General features: G+C 41.4%; 1 protein-coding gene across 1 annotated transcript in view; it reads left to right on the top strand.

The window, feature by feature from the left end:
• The window catches only part of FOXO1 (forkhead box O1), a 63942-nt gene extending 45466 nt beyond the window's left edge, over nucleotides 1-18476 (top strand). Inside the window, exons 2-3 of the mRNA NM_204328.2 lie at nucleotides 12584-13940; nucleotides 14324-18476. Of these exons, the coding sequence (NP_989659.2) occupies nucleotides 12584-13927 (1344 nt within the window). The 3' untranslated portion in view covers nucleotides 13928-13940; nucleotides 14324-18476. The remainder of the gene's footprint in view (nucleotides 1-12583; nucleotides 13941-14323) is intronic.
• The last annotated feature ends 2955 nt before the right edge of the window (nucleotides 18477-21431 follow it).

Here is a 21431-nt window from a genome sequence, read left to right on the forward strand (position 1 = left end):
TTCTTTTTTCTTTTTTTTCTGTTTCATCCTTGCTTTTAAAAAGACCCTTCTGTGATCCACAGAATAACTAACTTCCTGTGTCTTGGTAGGTATTGCAAATGACAGCTCCTACTGCTGACAATTCTGCTATTTTTAATCTGATGCAAGTTTTTGTCGAGTGCCCCATTCTGACCTAACAAACAAACACTCTCAGAATAATGCTTGTGCATCTCTGGAGTCTATGTTGCCTCTACCTCTGAGCATCTCTAAGAAGGAGAACTAAACCTAAAAACCCAGGAGTCTTCTGGTCACTTGTCTCCATTGTACTCTGACCACAATGCTGGGGAAATCTAGAGGAGAGCTTCTCCACTCTGTCTTGAGGCAAGGGCGTGGAAGGGATGGGTAGCCCAAGGCAGCCTTTGTGATCGAGAAGTGGGATGCTGCAGTCTTTAAATTTGAATAAGGAGCCAGGCAGGCTCTATCTGCCCGGTTACCCGTGGGCTTCCCATTGAGGAAGAGTGGGAGCAGTGGTGGTGAAATTTGCAGCCAGCCAAGACTGTGACCTATAGAAGGAGGAAGCCTAATCAGAAAGCTGATAGAGCTTTTAGAAACTGGGAGAATTAGTGAAGGGGAATGGGAGTGTTTTTTTTTTTTTTTCTGAACTGAGTGTGGTTGTGATGTCCCACCTTCTGAGCTCAAGCCTCCAGTTGATTTCCTAGCATCTCTTAGGGACAAGAAAGGCTGAGCAGTCTTTTTTTTTCTTTTTCCTTTTTAATGAAATGAGGGCTGTGTTCTGCAGAAAGCACCAACAGGCTTTTGCAGAAACTCTCGTACACTCAGTCTTTGTTTTGCCTCCCATCCTGAAGAATCAGTGGTTTCTCCCTGATTTGGCCTGGCATGAACACGATGGCAGTGTCCTTCCCAGGACTCCTTGTTTTGCCCCTGCATGTCCCCAGTGTGCCCAGAGCCTCCTTGTGCTAGGTTCTGTTCTGTTGGGAGCAATGGAAGAATGAGTGAAATCTTCTCTGAGCAGTCATGATGAGGCCGATCTCCTTGCATATATCAAATGCAGTAGGAGGGGAGATTGGCTGAACCTTGTTAGCAGGAAAAAAAATAGAAACAACAGCACCCAAAATGCATAAGAAAGCTCATTTCTGCATAACAGTGTCCCACTCTGCTCTCTTAGTTTATGCTCAGTATGATTCTGCATCTCTCTCATAGGTGTGTAGTTAAAAGAAGGCCTCAAGCTTTCTTGTATCTTGTCTTCCTTTTTATTGCCCTCATTGTAATATTTTTCTTAAAAAAGAAAAGAAAAGAAAAAAAAAGGTGTATTTGGGTAGTATGATGAATGCTAATGTACTCTTGGACTTACTCTATTAGTTTAATTCTTGTCTTTAAAGAATTTTCTGTTGTCCTTTTTACTCTTCTGAGAGTTGGGGAGAGAGAGAGGCAAGTAAATACAGAGCTGATGGTTTAAGTCACTGCTGCCAGATGACATTCTATGGGAATGTGGACTTGCCAGTATGTAGATTGTAAATAGTCCTTTGATTTAATAAGGGTCTGTTAAGTACAGAGCACAGCCTACAGTAGTGAGGGAATAGGAACGCTTCCAGAACTGGTGTGAGGGAAGAAATTCTCCTTTAGATTTCCTCCCCCTGCGCCCAGCTTGCTCTGAGAAACAGAGCTCTGCTTCCCACAGCCTGCTGAAATGTGGGTTGTGAGTGCGTCCACGGGTAACTTTGTTCATTGTTGGTGCTGCTCATTTTGCAAAATTGGGTGATCATGGCTTTATAATGCTGAACAGATGTCATGAAAGCCAATGATGAGCACCAGCGCTTCTTGAAGCTGCAGTCTGGAGAACATCACAGAGAGCTGTATTCAAGAAGAGGATGCTGGCATGAACATTGCAACCACCCGCCATGAGTCCGCTGTGCCCTGAGACCCCCGTGAGAGAATACAAACTGAAAAGCCTTTAAGTTTAGACCACACCTTGTTTGAAAAAGGGGTGGCCACAACTGGCTAGACAGTGGAGAGGGGCAATGTACACATGGAATATAGCTCAAGGCTACAATGAAATTGGGTTAATGCTTTCTGTGAGCACTGCAGTAGTAAATCATGTTATATAAAATCTGCTATGCTGGGACCAGGCTTGAACTGGAAACAGCTCTCCAGAAGAGACTGTGCTGGTGGTCTGGCATGCTTCTCTAGTGAGGAAAAACTACCAAGGCAAACCGTGTTCAAAGAAGCTGTGTAGAAACATAATATGTAGTGTATACCTAGTGTTGGTGCTGTCTTTTGGGGATGTATGAAAAGGAGTAATTGTAAATCAGTACTTGCTTCTTGTAACTTTGGAACAAAGAACAAGAATTAAAAAAAGAACACAGAGAAATGAATGAATATTGATGGCATAAGGCAATAGCTACATATTTGGAGATGATGCAGTAGGTTAAAGGGAACTTAAGTCTAATGCCATTTCAGCTATTTTAATAAAAACTTACAAATCCATTTTTTTCTATTAGTATTTTGTTAACAAGAAAATAATGCTTTATTTTCTTTTTATGAGCAAGATGGATTACAGGGAGAATTGACGAGAGGAAAAATAAATAGACAAAATGATGACTTAATACACTGGACTGTGCTCATGTACAAAAGAAACCAAAGGGAAGAGAAATGTCCCTGTCTTCTTCCCTCCATTTCTCGTGGTTGCTACAGCAACATCAGCAACATGAGGTGAAATCCAAAGGGTTGTTTTCTTAAGTTGACACTGTCCCCTTCAAATGTAAAACATTCGGCACTTTTTCCACTAGGTGAGGTAAAGAATCTCTAAAGATGCAATGAAAACAAATAAAACCAATCGACTCCATTTTATTTTCCTTTTAGCAGTTTTGGGGGCTACCCTTGAATTTTGATGGCCAATCATTGCACTTCATTTAGCCAATGTAAAGACCAAATGCACAGTGAGATGCAGTGTAAGGTATTATTCAGCCCGTAAATGGGAGGCTTTACCCTTCTTTTTACAAGACTTGCAGTTTCCTTCAGCCAGGGATTTCCTGTGGGGCACAGCTAACTCTGCTGCAAAGGAAGCTTGCTGCTTTCATTGAGTCTTTGTTTCTCAAAAACCAGTATTCAGTGACACCCATGTCCGGAGAATTTTGCTCCTTTGCTTGCTTGATGAAGAAAAGAAAACACTCCCTCTGCTAAACCGGTGCGAGTATGTAAAGTATGTATTTCTCTCTCTCTCTCTCTCTCTTTTTCCATCTTTACATCCATCCATCTTTACAAAGTCAACCCAAATTTTACATTATTGCAACTGTACATCCCCTTTGGTGTTTTGCTTCTCAAGGTAAGAAATACATACAGGCTTAGTGGCGTTATTGGAAAAAAACAAGCAAACGCTTTTCTGTTGCCCTTGCCAAATGAGTTTGTGCTTTGTGGGTGTCGTGGGTACAGAGCTGCAGGTGCACAGGGCTCCATCGCTGCATCCATGGCCAGAAACTGGTGGTTGCTCCTTCTCTATCTCCTTAAGGAGAGGTCTCTGATCAGGCAGTGGAGGCGTTGCAGGTGAAGTGAGTCCTCAAGCCTTTCCATTACTTGTAAATACATCAATTAATGGCAATCATTCCAGCACTCTAGGTTACAGATGATTTTGTGAAAGCAAAAAGTCTTAATCCACAAGGATGAAGAGACGAGGATGTGTGCTTCCATGGTAAAGCATCCAACTGAAACCAAACCTTTGGGTTAGGTCTGCTTGTACCTTTACATAGGCAAATGACAAATCACCCCATTTGGTCATTATCCAGGACTTCTAGCATTTAAAGTTGATGTTAACCCTCAGGCAGAGGCTTGGATATTTCCAATTTTTTAACTTAGCCTCTTATAGCTTTTGAAGCAATCATATCCCTTTTTCTTGTCGTTTCCTGGAACTTCTGTGAATATGTACAAAGGGCTGTACAAAATTTGAGCCCTATTTGTGGACTGTGTTGTTTCTCACCTCAGTGGTTTCACCAAGACTTTGACCTATTTCTCTCCTTAGTGCTGCTACTTTGTGATGACGTTTTTGTAGTGCTCCTCTTAAGATTATCTGCTGGCGTGATATACTGATAATATTGATATATTTAGCACGTATACACATTTGTACCTCATCATTACAGCTAGCAAATGTCAATAAAAGGCAGCTTAGATTTAAAAAGAGGAAAGGGGCAAACTTTCTATAAACAGCGCAGTAGTCTTTGTGATGAATTGGGTGTAACCGTGGAGAGTGGCAGAGGTGAAGCAGGCTGTCTGTTAAACAGGAAATGAGTGATTAACATTTTTTGTCCTACTGATCATAATTATTCCCACTGGCTGAAAAAAAATAAACACCTCTCAGTCTCTCTTTACTGCAGTTGCAGAATAAAAATTTAAGCTATTAGTCATTCTGGCATTGTGTAGATGAACTACTACTTCATTACTCCAAATGGTTTTATTTATTTTAATAAACTTTGCTTATAATTGGGATTCTTGTTTACTGTGTAATAATCTCTTTGTACTCTGTACTCAGCAACAGCTTTGCCTCAGACTGTTATCCCTACTGTAATGCTTGCATCCCGTGGTTGCTGTATTAGAGCCTGCAGTGACTAACTGTAATGGGGATACCGTCTGCCACGGATCACAATGGCTTTCCTCATGGCTCATTGCACTGCAGATAATTCTAATCACTGTAATCCCTTTGGGTGCGCATTAGAGGTGCTGAGTAGCGTTAATCTTGGCTGTGATGTCACTCAACAGGTTATCTGCAGGTCTTCTCTGTCTTACCTCTCTTGATCAAATTACTGAACTCCTCAAAATTTGTTTTTTGGAACTTTGTACTTTGTCTTTTGGAAGGAATTGATCATATCCCTGACATCAGCATGTTGATTGATTGAATCCTTTATCAGTTTTTCTCTTTTATCACCCGGACTTGATGTCAAGGCACACAGGTTGCGCATATGATCCTGCTTTGCTACTTTGCATTACAGATGTGATTGCAGCAGAGACTGGTTCTGAGGGGAGAGGTATGAGAAGGCTTTAAGAGAGAGGCAAGGAGCCCAGCTATTGGGGCACACTGACTTCAAAGTGTTCCTATTCAGTGAGGCTTCAGTCTTGGCCTTGCACATCACTAATGAAGTAAGGAATCATGGAGTCACAGAATGACTTGGGCTGGAAGGGACCTTAAAGCCCATCCAGTCCCCTGTCATGGGCAGGGTTGCCACCCACTTGATCAGGCTGCCCAGGGCCCCATCCAACCTGGCCTTAAAATGCTGCTTCTTCATCAGAAGCATATATGCATATACATATATTTACATTCCATATCTGTGGAGAACTAGTATTATCTGTCTACAAACAGGAGTCTTTTTCTTTGTCAAGCACTCGTCTTTTTCTGCCTGTTGTAACAGCAGTCTTTGTTTGGATTGTTCTTGGGTTTTATGCTCACCTTTTCTAAATGCCCCTGTAGAGAAAGTAGGAAGGTATTAACATTTTATTAGAAACATCCGAATTGCTAGCATGGAAAATTGCTTTAAAGGAGTCTTCAGTTTTGCAATGGCAATGTTAGGATTTGTCCGGATCATCAAATACATAGTGACCCCTGCTAACTTTGTATTATTTTTTTCATCTGATATTTCTCTTTCCCTATTTTCCACACTTCACAACTTTTGTTTTATCCCGGTACCTATCTGTCTTCATACTATTGCCTTTCTTTCACAACTTTCACCCCTGAAATGGGCAACTTTTAGACAAACCTGTTGTCTCTCTTGGCTTCCTAGAGGATATTGCCAGAGACAGAGGAAGTTCCATTTGACAAATTCCTTTTAAATATCTCACAGTTTTCATATGCATCTTCGTCTGTTGTTTTTCCTAATCAGTGTCACTTAGTTTCCTTGGCTTTGAAATGCTAACAAATGTTTACATATTTGGTGTGTGCTGTGTTGCTACTGCATCATGCCTGTACTGTGGTTATAGATCTAAAGTACTTATAGAACAGAGGGTACAGGATAGAGAAGAGTGGTCATGAGAGGCTCTGATTGAGTGTCATCACATGTGGAACAGTCTTCAAGAGTGTGCTTGCCTTGTATGTATACTGCTTATTTTATGTTTTATATTGTTCTTGAGTTTTATGCTCATCTTTTCTAAATGCCCCTGTAGAGAAAGTAGGAAGGTGCTAAGATTTTATTAGAAATGTCCAAATTGCAGGCATGGAAAAGTACTTTAAAGGAGTCTGCCTAGAATGAAGATTAATTACGTATCTTTTTTATAGTGGTTGGGAATTCTTCAAATACATGTCAGCAGAGATGTGTCCTGACATGTGAGCATGCCAAGTCCTTAAACGCCAAAAGCTAGAGCTGTGTGTGTATTTTCTGTTACTGCATGTTATATTTCAGAGGAGAGAGCTCCAGTGGTTGTGAAATCCCCTCCAGTCGAGGGTGCATTATGGGGCAAGAGGATGCAACCTGGAGGATGGCCAGCCCTGTGACAGCTGTGGAGAGGAAGTGCAGTAGGGTATAAATCCGTGGACTTAACTGCAGAAGGAGCAGGACTTACATTATTGCCAGTGAACCATGGGCACAATAGACTTCTTGTGTCCAGGAGAGGCATGTGTAGTGGTCATACAGTGATAACATACAGTCTACCACATTCTTGCACATTCATTCACTCAGGGAACAAAGGGTTGCTGAAATCTCATCAAATGGAACAATCCAAGAAAGTATCTCCATGTTTGGAGATGATGTTTCGTGGGTGGTGTTCTGGGAAAGACTCTCACTATGCTACCATCTGTAATGAAAAACACAGAGATGCAGTACAAGGTCCCTTGCAGTGTTTCTGCGCTTTTTCCAGCTGAAACTTCTTAGCCATGTAACAGTGTAGGACAAAAACGGCGTCAAACAAAAGCATCCCCCTAAGAACAAAGGACCCAAAAAAGCATGACCTGTTTGGGAGGAAATCCTGCCTTTCCACCTTCATGCAGCTGCAGGTGGCAAATTGCCAGCCTCTTCTAAATATGACTCTTTGACCTGAGGCTAAGTGACATGCTTTCTGTCCGTGCTGTTATCAGACAGTGGAGAGGGCTTCTGAGCTGTAATGAAAGAGTGCTGCAGTTGGGTGGCAAAGATACCTGTTTCATTAGCAGTTGAAGCCTGTTATGCTGCAGCCAGCTGGGTGATGGTGATGGTGAATTTGTGGAGTCAGGAACCCTCCTGAGCGAGAGAGATGGTTTAAGGCTGTTTTATGAACAAGTGTGCTATCTGCTGACCAAACGTTTTTGGGTGTCAAACACTAGCTTTGAGCCCACCTCAAGCACCATGTGCAGCATCTGCACTGAATTTCATGTATTTTATAGTCATTAGTTCAGACATACAGGATTACCTTACAACAGGCTGTTGTACTTAAAGAAATCCTGCTACATCTGGAGTTACCAACATTCTCTTTCCTCCTTAGCCTCTTCAACCTGCACGTTGCAAACCTGGCAGGCTATTTGGAAACCACAGAAGGCAGGTGCAGGCAGCATAACTATTCTCATCAGACTTGCCACAAAGATGATCGGAGGACTGGACAGGCTGAGACAGCTGGGGATCTTCAATCTGAAGAAGAGAAGGCTGTGGGGAGATATCATAGAGGCCTTCCAGTACCTGATGGGGACCTACAGGAAAGCTGGGGAGGAATTTTTTTGTAAGGGCATGCAGCAACTGGACAAGGGGAAATGGCTTTAAACTGGAAGATGGTAGATTTAGACTAGGTATTAGGAAGAAATTCTTTACTGTGAGGGTTGTGAGACACTGGAACTGGTTGTTCAGCGAGGCTGTGGAAGCATTCAAGGCCAGGCTGGATGGGGCTTTGAGCAACCTGGTCTAGAGGGAGGTGTCCCTACCTGTAGCGGGGGGTTGGAACTAGATGATCTTAAAGGTCCCTTCCAACCCAAACCATTCTATGATTCTGTGATTTTGCCAGGCAGTCTAACTTATCCTTAACAGATGATCTGTGGTTCCAGTTAACACAGGTAGCTCTTGCTGCTCTCTGGTTGTTAGTATTGAAGGAAACTTGAGCAAGGATGATGATGGACTTTCTAACAGTCCTTTGTGTATACTTTTCTATGATTTTTTTATGACTTCTTTTTAGAGTGTCTGAGGCTCCAAGAGGAGGGTGATTTGAACATCTGGAACTACGGTAAAATTCTAGTACACAAGCCTAGAGAGACAGGTCTGATACAGGCTCTGTAACAGCCTATGTAAATGCTGTGTCTTCCCTTCTCTCCTGCCAACCTTTAGCTTTGGTATCCTCTCCACAGAAGTCACCAGCTTACATCATCTCATAGTGATGTTATTAATTGATAAGTCTATGAACTTCACTGCTACCAGTCCTTAAGCCTGACTTTTTTACAAAGCATCATCCTATTGAAATATTGTTCAATTCTCCATTAAAATAAAAAGGCAATCTCAAGTCTCATCTTGTTTTCTTTTCTTTATTTCTTTCTGAATCAGTGTTATCTTAGAGGATCGTGACAAAAGCTGTGTTGAAGTGTCACATTTACAGACAGTTTTAAATCACGCATCCAAATCCAGTTTAGATTTTGTTTGAAGAGATCTGAGAATTACAGTCAGATACTGTTCCTCTGTCCATATTTACAGCCATTTCTCTTGATGGCAGTGTCAACTGACTAACAGCACTTGTAGACCATCCCCTTGAATAAATTGGCATAAAAAGTAGTGGACTGCTGAGATGACCTCTGAATGAAAAATTCGTGGGCAATCATAAGACTGTTAATTTTTATAGACATGCTTAGCCTGTCTTGCTCTTGCCTTACTGCCTCCCACTTTGTTATAGCTGTATCTGTCTCCAGAGGCCAAGTCCTTCACCTTTACTGCCATACTGGTGAACCTCTTGTCCAAGATGCTGTAGTGTGCTTTATTGCAGCACCATTGGCATGTGTACCTTGGTAGCAGATTTGTAATAGGAGATTGCTTTTTTTTGTTGTTTGTTTTTCAGTACCAGCTGTTGCATCCAATCCTTTCTCTCCCTTTTAGGTGGCTATGACAGCACTGTAGTTGAACAGGGACAGAAGGAGTCCCAGTAGGGGACCCACATAGGCTTTTCCAACACTTGAGTCTCACAGCTCTCAGAATACTCTCAGTTCCACAGTCTGATCCTGGAGAAGGCTGCAATGAGCCTGTTGGAGAGGTCTGCAGTAAGGTTATACAGGAGCTCAACTTTCCTCTCTCATACCTGCTCCAAGGAATGGGGTGGAAGAAAGATGGCCAGTCTTGCCTGAAAGATACCTGTATGGCTTCTCTTCAAGTACAGGCCTACGCTGTTGTTAAGTTCAATAAAGCAACTATGTTTTCAGGTGTTTCTCTTCAGTAAAACACCAAAACAGTTCACTAGGAAAAAACAAACAAAAAAAAACTCTACTTCAATTGTAAGACTTTTTTTTTCAGCAGTTATTCAGATTAACTTTCAGTTGCATGTTTAAAGAGTATCTATTGGGCTTCAATACAGTATTAAAGATCAGCAAGCATCCAGGAATTAAATGTCTCAGACTTATTGTTAGCAAATGTAAATCATTTGAATTTATTTGTTTTTTTGAAGAAGAACAAGCTGGGTGTTCTTGCTGCAGTGTGGTTCAGTTTCAAGAAATGACAGAAAAGTAGATGAATAATGTAAGTGTGTAGATTCAAATGAATCATTTTCTTGGCTTCATTAGTTTTATTAGCTGGTAGTTGCTCATTACGTAGCATTCAGCAAATATTGGTATTGAATATTTTGTCTCTTCATCAGCAAGGACCATCAATATGTGTATCCATAGCTCCGGGTCTTTTTGCTCAAGTATGGCTGAAATGTGAAGTACATGCTGAAGTTTGAGACCAAATGGGAGCAGGCTTCCTGAACTTAATCTCAAACATGCAGACTCAGTCCCAGGAAGCACCCCACAGGTGGCAGCAGTCTGGCTGGAGTCGTGATGTGGTTTTGATAAAATTCCAACGCAGATGCTTTTGGGCTGACCTGGCACTCATTGTCGTGCTTGGGAGCCCAGCTGGAGATGTAGCCGATTGGTTTGCGTATCCTTCAGGTGGGCTTTGGGAGGCTTTGCTTCAAAGTCCTGCCAAAAGCTGCCGTTCGAGGCATCTTAGAGCACGCTGAGGCGGCGGGGCTGTGGCTCGCGGTGCCTCTCCTATGGCTGCCAAGTTCCACTGCTGAAACTATACTTTTTTATCAGGTCATGTTTGCGTCTGGCAAAGATCTGTAGACACAACATCATTAACAGCAGTGCATATTTTCACAAGATTTACCTCTTCAACACTTTTTCCAAGTTAGTAAATCATAGCTTCTTTAATGTCCTGCTGGCTGCGTGAAAAACAGGAATTTATGTAACAAGCTCTGGGCCGCAAACCTTTTCCTGTTAGGAAAATTTTTTTTTCATTGTTGGCAGTGTTAGGAGACAGCTCTGTTACTCAAAGAGTGACCTCAGATGTCCTCAGTGCAATAATACCAGATTATAACATTTTTGATGACTAAGGAATAGCAGTAATTTCTTAAATATTTAACGCTTCTCTTGCAGAGAAGAGAGAGTTGAGCATGAGCAGAAGATTTTCACTGCCTGATGTTTTGTATGCCTTATATGCTTATTTTCATAGTAAACACTCAGCCTAAGCCAACTGGGTATGTTTACAAAATACAATAAAAAAAATGAACTGGTGCAGGAGGTTTTTTAATCAACAGACGTGCAGGACAACTTTCTTGCGACACTGCTAACTCTGGAATTGTGTCAGCCTTTAATTCGGCTTTGGCCCTACAGTGAAAACAAAGGGCTGGTGGGGCCAGCTCCAAGCACTCCTTGGCCCTTTCAACCACAGCCACGGGCAGGTCCAGAGACAGATCTTTGGGCTTACCATCCTGACACGATGCTAACACTGCGTTACTACGATGTCAGGTCATGGGGAAGGCAGATGCTTGCCTTGAGCCCCGCAAGGCACTGAGCGCCACAGGCCTAAAGCTATGCAGAGGGGAACTCCAGATGATGATATTTTTATGGGGCTGCATGTGGTGAAAACGATATTTCAAGGCTCTGTCACTGGATAGGAGATGAGATTTTGATTGGAAAGTTACTGCAGTGAAGAGATATAGTCCTATTGTAATTAGGTAATATCAGAAAGATTGGCTTCCTTTCAAAATTGAATAAGGAAATGCTGAAATTGTCGCTGGTGTTGATCTAACTGGGATAATTTGTTAAATATGGTTCTCTGGAGGGGAAGGAGAGGTTGGAAAGGCTTCTGAAGTTAGTCAGATGTTTTGACTTGCTGTTGTGCTTGCTGAACCACGAACTACCATGATGATGTCTTCTTCCATCTTCTGCTGTCCAGGAGCACTTAGTGACCCATCTGGTGTGAGGCTGTGCTCCTGTGGGGACATACTCAGGGTGTTGCAGTCTGTAAGGTGTTAACAGTCTTGTCCAGGACTGCTTGCTGCCTTAATCTGCTGAAGATTAGCCCTAGAGTAACCATTCCTGTTGGGCTCTGCAGGTGGCCAGGCCTGCTTTGGTCGATTGCCTTCCACAATCCACACCGTGCCATGGCTATAGCAGAAAATTTGAGCCTCTGATCTCTGATTTGAGACAGGCCTCGCGAGATGACTTTTTTTTTTCTTGACATGGCTCCTTATGACTGCTGATGCTTTTCTTCTATCAGCTGGATATATTGGGAATGAAGCAAGATGTGCACATTGGCAGAAGCTTTCAGAAACTAGATGTGCGCAGGAGGACATTCAGGATAGCAGAGGTGAAAGAAGACCAACTTAGTATTAGAGAGGGTAGTCACTTGTTAACAGGTCAAACTGTAGGATTAGATTCTTAATTTTTTTTCTCATGAAGCAGAGCTGGTGACTGAGGAGATAATGAAAAGCTTCAGTATCCCCTGGTCAGTCTTGGCACAAGATATCTTGTGCCCTCAGGTATTGCATGAGTCAATGTTGCATATTAAAATGTTGATTTTGAAAGAGAAAGATGGTTTTAAGACTAAAGTTTTAAATGCAAGTTTGTCTGTGCTGTTTGCATTCCTTTCTCCCTTATGATTTCTTAGGCATTTACTTATGTTTATATACAATAACTTAATCCTTGGTTTTCTTTGTGTTTTTGCATTTGACAGAAGTCATTTAAACTTCACTAACGTTCAGTGACAATATACACATGCTGGCATGTTTGTAGGGTTTAGAGAAATGCATGATGAAATCCCATTATAAGGACCGTAAAACAGGATCTAATATTTCTCAACTTTGCATAAAGGAAATCCCTAAAAGCCATCAGGTTCAACTCATTAGAGTGAAACTGATAATGAGATCTTCAGTGGGCTTTTTGATGTTCTGATGTATTTTGCTTCCTAAATCTTGAACATGCTGAGCATCTCTTTTTATATAGCTGAATGTTATGCTGGGAACCACAGGTATGAATACGGCATTTGGAAACTAAGCTGTAAGGATTCAGTTCTGAATTTTTTTTTTTTTTTTCTGAAAAGATTCTTACAAATGTAACATCAGAAGAGGTCTCCCTTTGAATGCCATCAGAAATTCAACCTAGGTTCTTACACCTTATTTTGTTTTTCAGAATTCGATCCGTCACAACTTGTCCCTGCACAGCAAATTCATCAGAGTGCAGAATGAGGGAACAGGGAAGAGTTCCTGGTGGATGCTCAATCCTGAAGGAGGAAAGAGTGGCAAGTCTCCTAGGAGGCGAGCAGCATCCATGGATAACAACAGCAAGTTTGCAAAAAGCAGAGGCAGAGCAGCCAAGAAAAAAGCATCTCTTCAATCTGGTCAGGAGGGAAATGGTGACAGCCCTGGATCTCAGTTCTCAAAGTGGCCTGCAAGCCCCAGCTCTCACAGTAATGATGACTTTGATAACTGGAGTACATTTCGACCTAGAACTAGCTCTAATGCTAGTACAATTAGTGGAAGACTTTCTCCTATTTTGCCAGAGCAAGATGATCTTGGAGATGGGGATGTGCACTCCATGGTATACCCATCATCAGCCACCAAAATGACTTCTACTCTACCCAGCCTTTCAGAGATGAGTAGTTCAGAGAACATGGAAAATCTTTTGGATAACCTTAATCTTTTGTCACCTAATACGTCAATGACTGTATCAACCCAGTCGTCATCTGCTGCCCTGATGCAGCAAACACCAGGTTACTCATTTGCATCTTCAACAACAAGTATATGTTCACCAAATCCAGACTACAGGAAATTTACGTATGCTCAAGCTAGCATGAACTCTTTGCCCCAAATTCCTATGCAGACTCTCCAAGACAGTAAATCAAGCTATGGATCGATGAGCCAATTTAACTGTCCTGCAGGACTTTTGAAGGAGTTACTGACTTCTGATTCTCCTCCGCATAATGATATCTTGGCATCAGTAGACACTGGTGTTTCCCAGGCTGGTGGCAGGGCGCTGGGCCAAGGTGTACTGATGGTCACTAATTCAGTGATGCCAACTTATGGCAATCAGCCACCTCACAACAAAATGATGAACCCTAACGCCCGTCCTCACCAAGGACATAACCAGCCAACACCTGCAGTTAATGGCCGTGCCTTGTCACACACAGTGAACCCCATGTCACATACTTCATGTCTAAATCGCTTGTCGACAGTGAAGACTTCATTACAAGTGCCTATGAGTCACCAGATGCAGATGAATGCTATGAACCCGTATGCCCCTGTTAACAGTTGCAACGGCTACGGAAGGGTGGGAATTGTTTCCCTCCACCAGGAGAAGCTTCCCAGTGACTTAGATGACATGTTAATTGAACGGTTGGACTGTGACATGGAGTCGATTATTCGTAATGACCTTATGGATGGAGAAACGTTAGATTTTAACTTTGACAGTGTATTGCCTAACCAAAGTTTTCAGCACAGCGTAAAGACAACCACACACAGTTGGGTGTCAGGCTAGGATGTAGTAGGAGGTAAGCTGTGCTTTTTATAATAAATCTGAAAAACAGCTTAAAGGGAAGAGAGATGTCAAATGCTTAAAACCTGGGCAATGGCCTTTGTTGGCATGTGAAGTGCCTCTGTTCCAGTCAGTGATTTTTCCAGTCCTTCATTAGCTTATAAATCAGGTTTGCACTGGTGCACTCAGATCGCCATGTACCGCCTTCTCCTACTTCATTTGGAGTGCTAATATTTTGCCATTAATATTTTAAACCAAAATCTTTCTGGTAACCAATAATTAATGAAAACATTTTCCCCCATTTAATTTATTTTAAAGCTAGTTTGAACGTATTTGAATAGACTTCATCTTTTGGTGTGAATGTTAATTTGTTGTTATTGTTGTTGTTTTTTTTCCTAGGCTACGGTTAAATTCTCCAGACTTGTCTGACAGCAGGAACTGAGAAAAGCAGTACAAAGATGTCCTTCACCTTCCTTTTTAATTTTCTTGACAAAGCTGTGCGCATACACTAGCTTTTTTTGGGGTCTTTTTTTTTCTTTTTTTCTTCCTTTCGTCAGAGTTGGCAGCAGACTGATTATTTTCCTGTACAGGATGTTTGCCCAAGGTTTGCAGGTTATGTGCTGCTGTAGATAAGAACTGTGCCATTGGAAATTTCATTACTCTGAAGTGCCAAATTCACTACACCATATAATCGCAGCAAAGACTCTTACTTACATCATGTGCTTTCGGTTTTGTACAGTATGATCTGTAGAAGAATTGTTTTTTAAGACTATCTGTTTTGGTCCAAGAAAAGTTTATAAACTTTTGTAAGAATACTGTGATGATCTCATGCCCTACGTAAGTTTAACCTTCATTGATGTTACCTGTGTTCTGATGATTTGAGATAACTGTGGACTTGCCTTGCAGCAGTACGAACTGCTTCGTTCTACTTAAAATTGTCACACATTTCATATGGGAACAGAGTAGCTGGTTAATATGATCCTACTAAACTCTCTCACTATTCAAAGCAAACAGTAGGTTAAATGCCATTTGATAAGTTACCTGTATTCATGTAAATTTATGCAAGAATATATCTGGATTTCATTGTCAGACTAATGACTTTGTTGTTGGACTTAAGATAATTTTTGGAATACTTTCCAAGCTATTTTTCTTATAATTAAAATCTACTTTTGTTACATAGGCAACTTAAAAAATAATTCTGAGATCTGGCAGCATTCATAACCTCTTCATTTTGTACAGTATTTTAACTGGATTAAGTACCTGTTTTTATAAATTTCCCTAGCACTTGGGAGTGCTAATAAAGGAAAAGCTTAATAAGTATATTGAATACAAAACATTTCTGTCCCTTTTTTGTTGTGTGATGTATAAAAATAGACAACTTTATGTTTAGGAAATATTTAATCAGTTTTATATATGCATTTTTAGAAACGTCATCTGCTTCTGCTATCATTTTAACTCTGACTACCACAAAGTGTTAAGTATTCATTGTTAGATGCTTGTACAATGCTTCTTCATACTTATATTTATTTCATGGAGGTCTCATAATGTTTGTACACCTGAGAGCAGGACCATTTGGAGAAAAATCATGATTTTGGTAAAATTAAGGACAAAATTGATCTTCTTCTTACTTGGCACTGGTTTTAGAGTCTGCCCATGTTTCTGTCAGCGTGCAGCATAATTGAGCTGGCAAAAGTGCTACATTTTAATGGCAGGCTAAAACTTGTGTGACACCCCATTACAGGAAAAAAAAAATACTTCTTTTTCTTTCTTACTAAAAAAAAGTAAGTGGGAGAGTTATACAAACACGAGAACCTTGGAATAGGGGTGAGTACTAATGATAGAGGCATTGTTCCTGTGGAAACACTTGGTCTTGTTTGAGAGGCATGTTGACAGCTTCCTGAGGATTTTTAGGGTTGGGTCATCAATAAGAGATTTCTAATTTTTTTTTTTTTTTTTTGCAATTAACGAGGCAGTTTTCATGGATGTGTGGAGCATGGGCCTCACCTGTCTTTCCATTGGTCTACACACCACTTGTGTTACAGAAATCCTTGGAGCTGACTGGACAAACAGTTTTTGTGCTGGCAGAAGAAAGAGAGAAAAACGTATTTTCACTGATTATTGTTTTGTCTACGACGCTCACAATTGGAAAATGTTCTAATTGAAACTCTGCTTCCCTGTAGTGATGCTGTATGGTGGAGAAAGAAATGGGATGTGCCAAGAAAATGAGGTTCAGTAATAAGCCATATATTTAATTATCCTGTTATGACTTTCCTAAGACTCTGCAATGCATCCACTGATGTGCTAGCATTTAGCACCCTGTTGGGCTTAAATCACTACTAACTACAGCTACTTTTTAGATATCTAATTACAGTTGTCAGCAGTTCCAGGGGTTGACGTTAAGCTGTCCTGTGATATGGGATCTCCCCCAGTGTGATAGTGGTCTTTGAACTGTTGAGCATTAAATGTTTGTGGTGCTGAAGCCTCAGCAAAACAGCCTGCTTTTACGGCCAAAAACTTCAACTAGCATCATCACCATCAACTTCACAGTCTCTGAGAGTTGATAGTAAACCCTGGCAATGGGCTTACACACAAGTTTCTGAGGATCTTTCTTTCTGCTGCATGTGCAAAAACGTTTGTTTCGAAATGGGGATTGATAGTGCAGTCCAAGCTAGGCACAAAATCCACCTCTGTGCACAAGGAAAGCAGTACTTAACTGTAAGCTCCATGGGGTTGCAGCTAAACATGCTACATTTAACAATATACCTCCTGTTTATTATTTACTGCTACTGTACAAACTCCTAGATACAGGTATTTTCTTCCTTTCCTTTTATAACTATGAATATCATAAATGTAGCTGTCCCCGAGTTACAACCCTCTGTAGGAAGCCCCTTTTAATTACTGAGAGAAAACAGTTGTAGATAATCAGAGGTTTTGGGTCATGCGGTCGAATTTACTTTCTTTTGCATGGTGCCATTCAAATATTTTGCAATTGTAATTCTGGAATACTGTGAAGTCTGATGAAGGGCATGTTGTCTGCCTTGAAAGCAAACATTATGCGACCTCTGGTAATAAATCCTTTTTCAGTAAAAAGTACCGAGTTTCTGGAGTAACTTAGTTTGTCAGAATTGTTGTAAATGATTGGTTTGTGAATTGTGCGGATGATCTTACCTATGCAGCCTTGTTTTTGACTTTTCTCTGGTTTGTACTGTTATTAAAAGTTTATTGTATTATAGAGCTGTTCAGATATTTTAAATATAAAGATGTATTGTTTCCATAATATAGCTATATGATATATGTTTAGGTAGTAGATGCATTAATTGGAAAGCTCTGCTTTGATAAATCGACGATTTGCCTACACTTATAAGCAAAAGTCACATTGCTTATTATTGGCTTAAGTCAACAGAGCGTCCCTAAGAAGAGAAGGTAAAATTGGACCAATTATAAAACAGTATAAAATTTGCACTTGTTAAACCACTGGATGTATGTTAGTACTTTTTTTATTTTTTTACTGATTTGAAATTCCTATTTTCATGATGAAATTGCTAGGATCCTTAATTTATGACTGATTTTAAATAAGGTATTCTCATTATTATTATTATTATTTTGGTAATCGTAATGTAAGATGCAGACTGGTTTATGCAAACAGAAAGCAAATTACTCGGCATTAAACCTGGCCTCCTTTTCGAGGGTGTTCCACAAACCAGCAATATCTGGAGAGATTGGCATGTACATACCGCTAGCTCTACTTGCGAGTGGCGTGACAGCTCTTCAACGCTTCACTGCTCTGACTTAGTCACACTGCAGAATTAAAATTCATACGTGGATATTTTCAGAAAAGTGCCTGATGTACTTTTACAGACACACGAGAACAATCCCTGACAGTTTGTTGTATAAAGCCATAAATGTATATAAATTATGTTCAAAAGGTTTTGTGTCCTTTCTTGTATACGGAGAATGAGATTTGTACCAGGATTCTACTTGTGATTAGTAATCCTTCTGCTCAGACGTTGTCGTAATCACTTTCCGTACCGCGTAATCTTTTTAATGATGATGATCCCATTTGGACAATCTTGATGGCATTAGCAATTTTATATGGAAAAATACCTCATGGTACCCAGTCTTGTCTGACAAGATGATACCATATTAACAAGCGAACACTAACTGCAGAATAGTTAGACAAAATTTCCATTACTTGGTATAAAGGAATTTGTCTCAGAATTGCTTCTGGAATTGGAAGTGTGGCAGGTACAGGAAGCTACCAGGGCCGTGTTACAAGCGTTTTATCACGCAGTGTGCTAAACAAAACTTGTTTACAAGTCTCTGAGACTAAACACAAGAAGAATCCATGCCTGACTCTTAGAGCTCATGAGAGATTTTGTGCAGAGGCACTTTGTTACTGGAAGCTGCGTTGCACAGTGCTTCAGCAAGCCTGGTTGCCAGTGCTTCAGCAAGCCTAGTTCAGAGAAAATGGCAAACAAGTCCTGAAATCCTTTTGGAATGGGTATTTGTAAGTATAAGCTCTTAATAAAATTGCTATGACATGAGATGGTAATTAGTGTATCAGAATGTTATGTAACGCATTGTTAAGGAAGAAAAAAACTGGGGATGCTAGCATCCATCAAACCGCAGGAAAGAATTAGTCTTTTAGTCCAAATTACGTTAGACCCTAATGCTATTAAAGAGGGAGGGAGCCGGCTCTGGAGAGCCATTTTTCTCTTTCCTCTGCCCCTTCAATTAAAGCGAGACACTTCCCAAAGGCCTCTTGGCCCTTCTCCTTCATTTTTGTCTCTCTCTTCCCCTTCCTTCCCAAAGTTCATGCTTTCCCTAGAAGTAAGAGTTTCTTTGCCGAAGGTTTGTGCCATGTAGGCCAACCTGCATGCTGCTTAACGCTGTGGGAGCGCTGACGTGAGTGGAGAGAGCAGGAACATCCAATTTTTAATTTTTTTTTAAATTTAGATTGTGTTTCAAAACAGAGCTGGAAGAAAGGAGGAGAGGCTGCCAAAACAGGCAGCCAACAACACCCACGCCACCATAGTCTTGTGAGGCCCAGATCCTGGCTTGCCTGCAGGTGGGGAGGGAGAGGGCTGGTGGAGAGCTGCTTCCAATGAAGTGCTGGCTAAAACTGCCAGTTTGATCTTAAAGTGAGCAGAGGTAGGCCTAAGGAGAGTGAAAGAATGCTGGAGTACTGCTGCACATAAAACCAGACGACCTGAAGATTTTCCCTTGTACTTACAACGTTATTTTAGCTTTGCCTCTTTATATTTTTGTACGGTAGGGGAAAGGCATGGAGTGGAAGGTGTCTTCACTGGTGTTTCCAAAAGCCTCACTTCTGGAATGGGAAGACAGTTAAGATCCAAAGATACACTGTCTGAGTGTTTGCAAAGCCGTTGTTGGAAAGGATGTGCATCTAATTGGTACATGAGTAGTTACTGCTGTCGGGAGAGATAGTCAAAGCTTGTCTCTTGGGAAGGGACTGGCTAGCAATTTGTGCCAAGCTGGCAACAAGGGATTTGAATCTGCTGATCAAGCATACAAACCTCAAAGCATCCTTGTGCTCTGAATCAGTTCTGCATCAATGTAATAAACATGTTTTTGTGCAGAAACATCAGCCTTTCTGTCATGTCAATGGATAATCCAATTAAAAGTACAAATAGCCTTAGACGTTGCAGCTGGCTGTTGTGCAGCTGGTTTGCAAAGATGGGCTTTATGAAGACCCTGAGAAGGAGAAACTTGCATGGAGCAGTGCCTGTGGTCACGACCACTGCTGGAATAGCATGCAAATCCCTGTTCATTACCTGCATATGTTTTGCCTGGGGTAACATTCTGGCATATGCCAAAATGATAGCTAAAATGAGGAGGCAGGGACAGCACCCCATCTTATTTTATGTTCTTCTACTTGCTGTTGGACCCTCAGGCATTCAGAAATTTTGCATGTGTTTTTTTCTTGTGAGTAAACTTCTTGCAGGAGTGTTTATCACTGCGATGGTGGGAAAATGGATGAGGGCTTTGAGTACATCAAGAGGAGTGCTGCAGGAAACTTCTTCTGATGGGCACGGGGCTATGGAGTGAAGAAAGAGGCAAAGAGCCTGTTTGTAAATTGGAGCCTTAACATTTTACCTCCTTGCTGTGTGCAATCCAAAACTGCTTTTGCCATCCATCAACACAGAGGTCTTTCCAAACAGTTGTATTTCCTTCTCAGTGCCCTAGAGTGACATTACCTGAGCAGGCAACTGCACAGAGCATGCACAAGAGCTTTGCTGCATTTCCAGGGAACTGTGGAGTTTGGCAGGGATGTGTAAATTGCTTATGAAATATTCAATCCCTTCAATTTTGCTGAAGCCGGGGGATTGTATCTCAGCGTGACCATTGCAGAAGTGCATGTATGTGAACTGCGGGGAGGGGGGGGCGGAATAAGAATTTTGGCAGGTATTCTAAGCACTTTCCTGGCTGATGAAGCAGGGTGATGGAGTCTTTCAGAGGGCAGAGGATTGCTCTAGGGTGAAGGGCTCAGCTTAGCAAGAATAGAGCTTCCTTTTGGTTGGAGTTTGAAGTTGTGTTCAGTAGCAGCCGCAGACTGCACAATCTCCTGGGCCGATTTATTGCTTGGGTCTTTCTCACCAGTTGAAAACAAAAGATGTTCTGTGAAACCAAGAGCTGGAGTCTCATTTCAGGAGTCCAAATAAGTTACCACTTCCTGCTCCTCCCTTTCTTCCCCCTTTACTCCATCAAGTTAGAGCAGTTGAGAGAAGAAGCTTTTTTTTTTTTTTTCTTTTCTTTTTTTCTTTTTCCTTCCTGTTCCTTCTCAGAGCAGTTGGGCTTCATAAGACCTTGTGTCCCTTCAACCCCAACTGTGATGGCTGATCTGCAATAAGGATATTCTCTGCCTCCTCCTTCAGCCCCCTCAACAGATCTATCAGATTAATTGCCAAATGAGTCCCCAAGCCAAAGCCAGTTCACTCCATGGCTGACTCCAGGAGCCCTTTGAGGTGGAACATCTCCTCTGTCTCTGCTTCTTTTACTAAAGGGTTCCTAAATTGAAAACAGGTAGTGAGGGAAGTGCTGGGGAAGGATCTGGTCTTGGGATTGGGTAGCCACTTTGCTATGGCCCTCTCCCATGCTGTCTCAGTGTTCAGACCTTGCACTGGGCCTTGGTGAGCATGCAGAGCTCCCACTGGATTACTTTCTGAGCAGGGTTTCTGCAGCCATGATGTTTTGTTCAGCCACAGACAGGCTGCTTGTGTAGATCCACGTGTCTGGAAATGGTGTAAAACAAGAGTGACCCTCCTGACTATGAATTTCTTTTGTGGTTGTTTGCCTTCATCACACTAATCCTGGTGTGGTAGGTACAGCAAGCCAAGTGCCTGCTGGTGACTAAGCACAGTGACATATGAATGATATGAATGGGCCTTATGTTCTCTCCAAAAATAATATTGAGCAATAATATTGAATATAATAATATTCAATATGTTGGACTCTAGTATAACTGCAGTGAGAGTTGTTGCTTAGA

The sequence above is a fragment of the Gallus gallus genome, chromosome 1 (assembly GCF_016699485.2).
Source record: "Gallus gallus isolate bGalGal1 chromosome 1, bGalGal1.mat.broiler.GRCg7b, whole genome shotgun sequence".
In the NCBI taxonomy this organism is placed as follows: domain Eukaryota; kingdom Metazoa; phylum Chordata; class Aves; order Galliformes; family Phasianidae; genus Gallus; species Gallus gallus.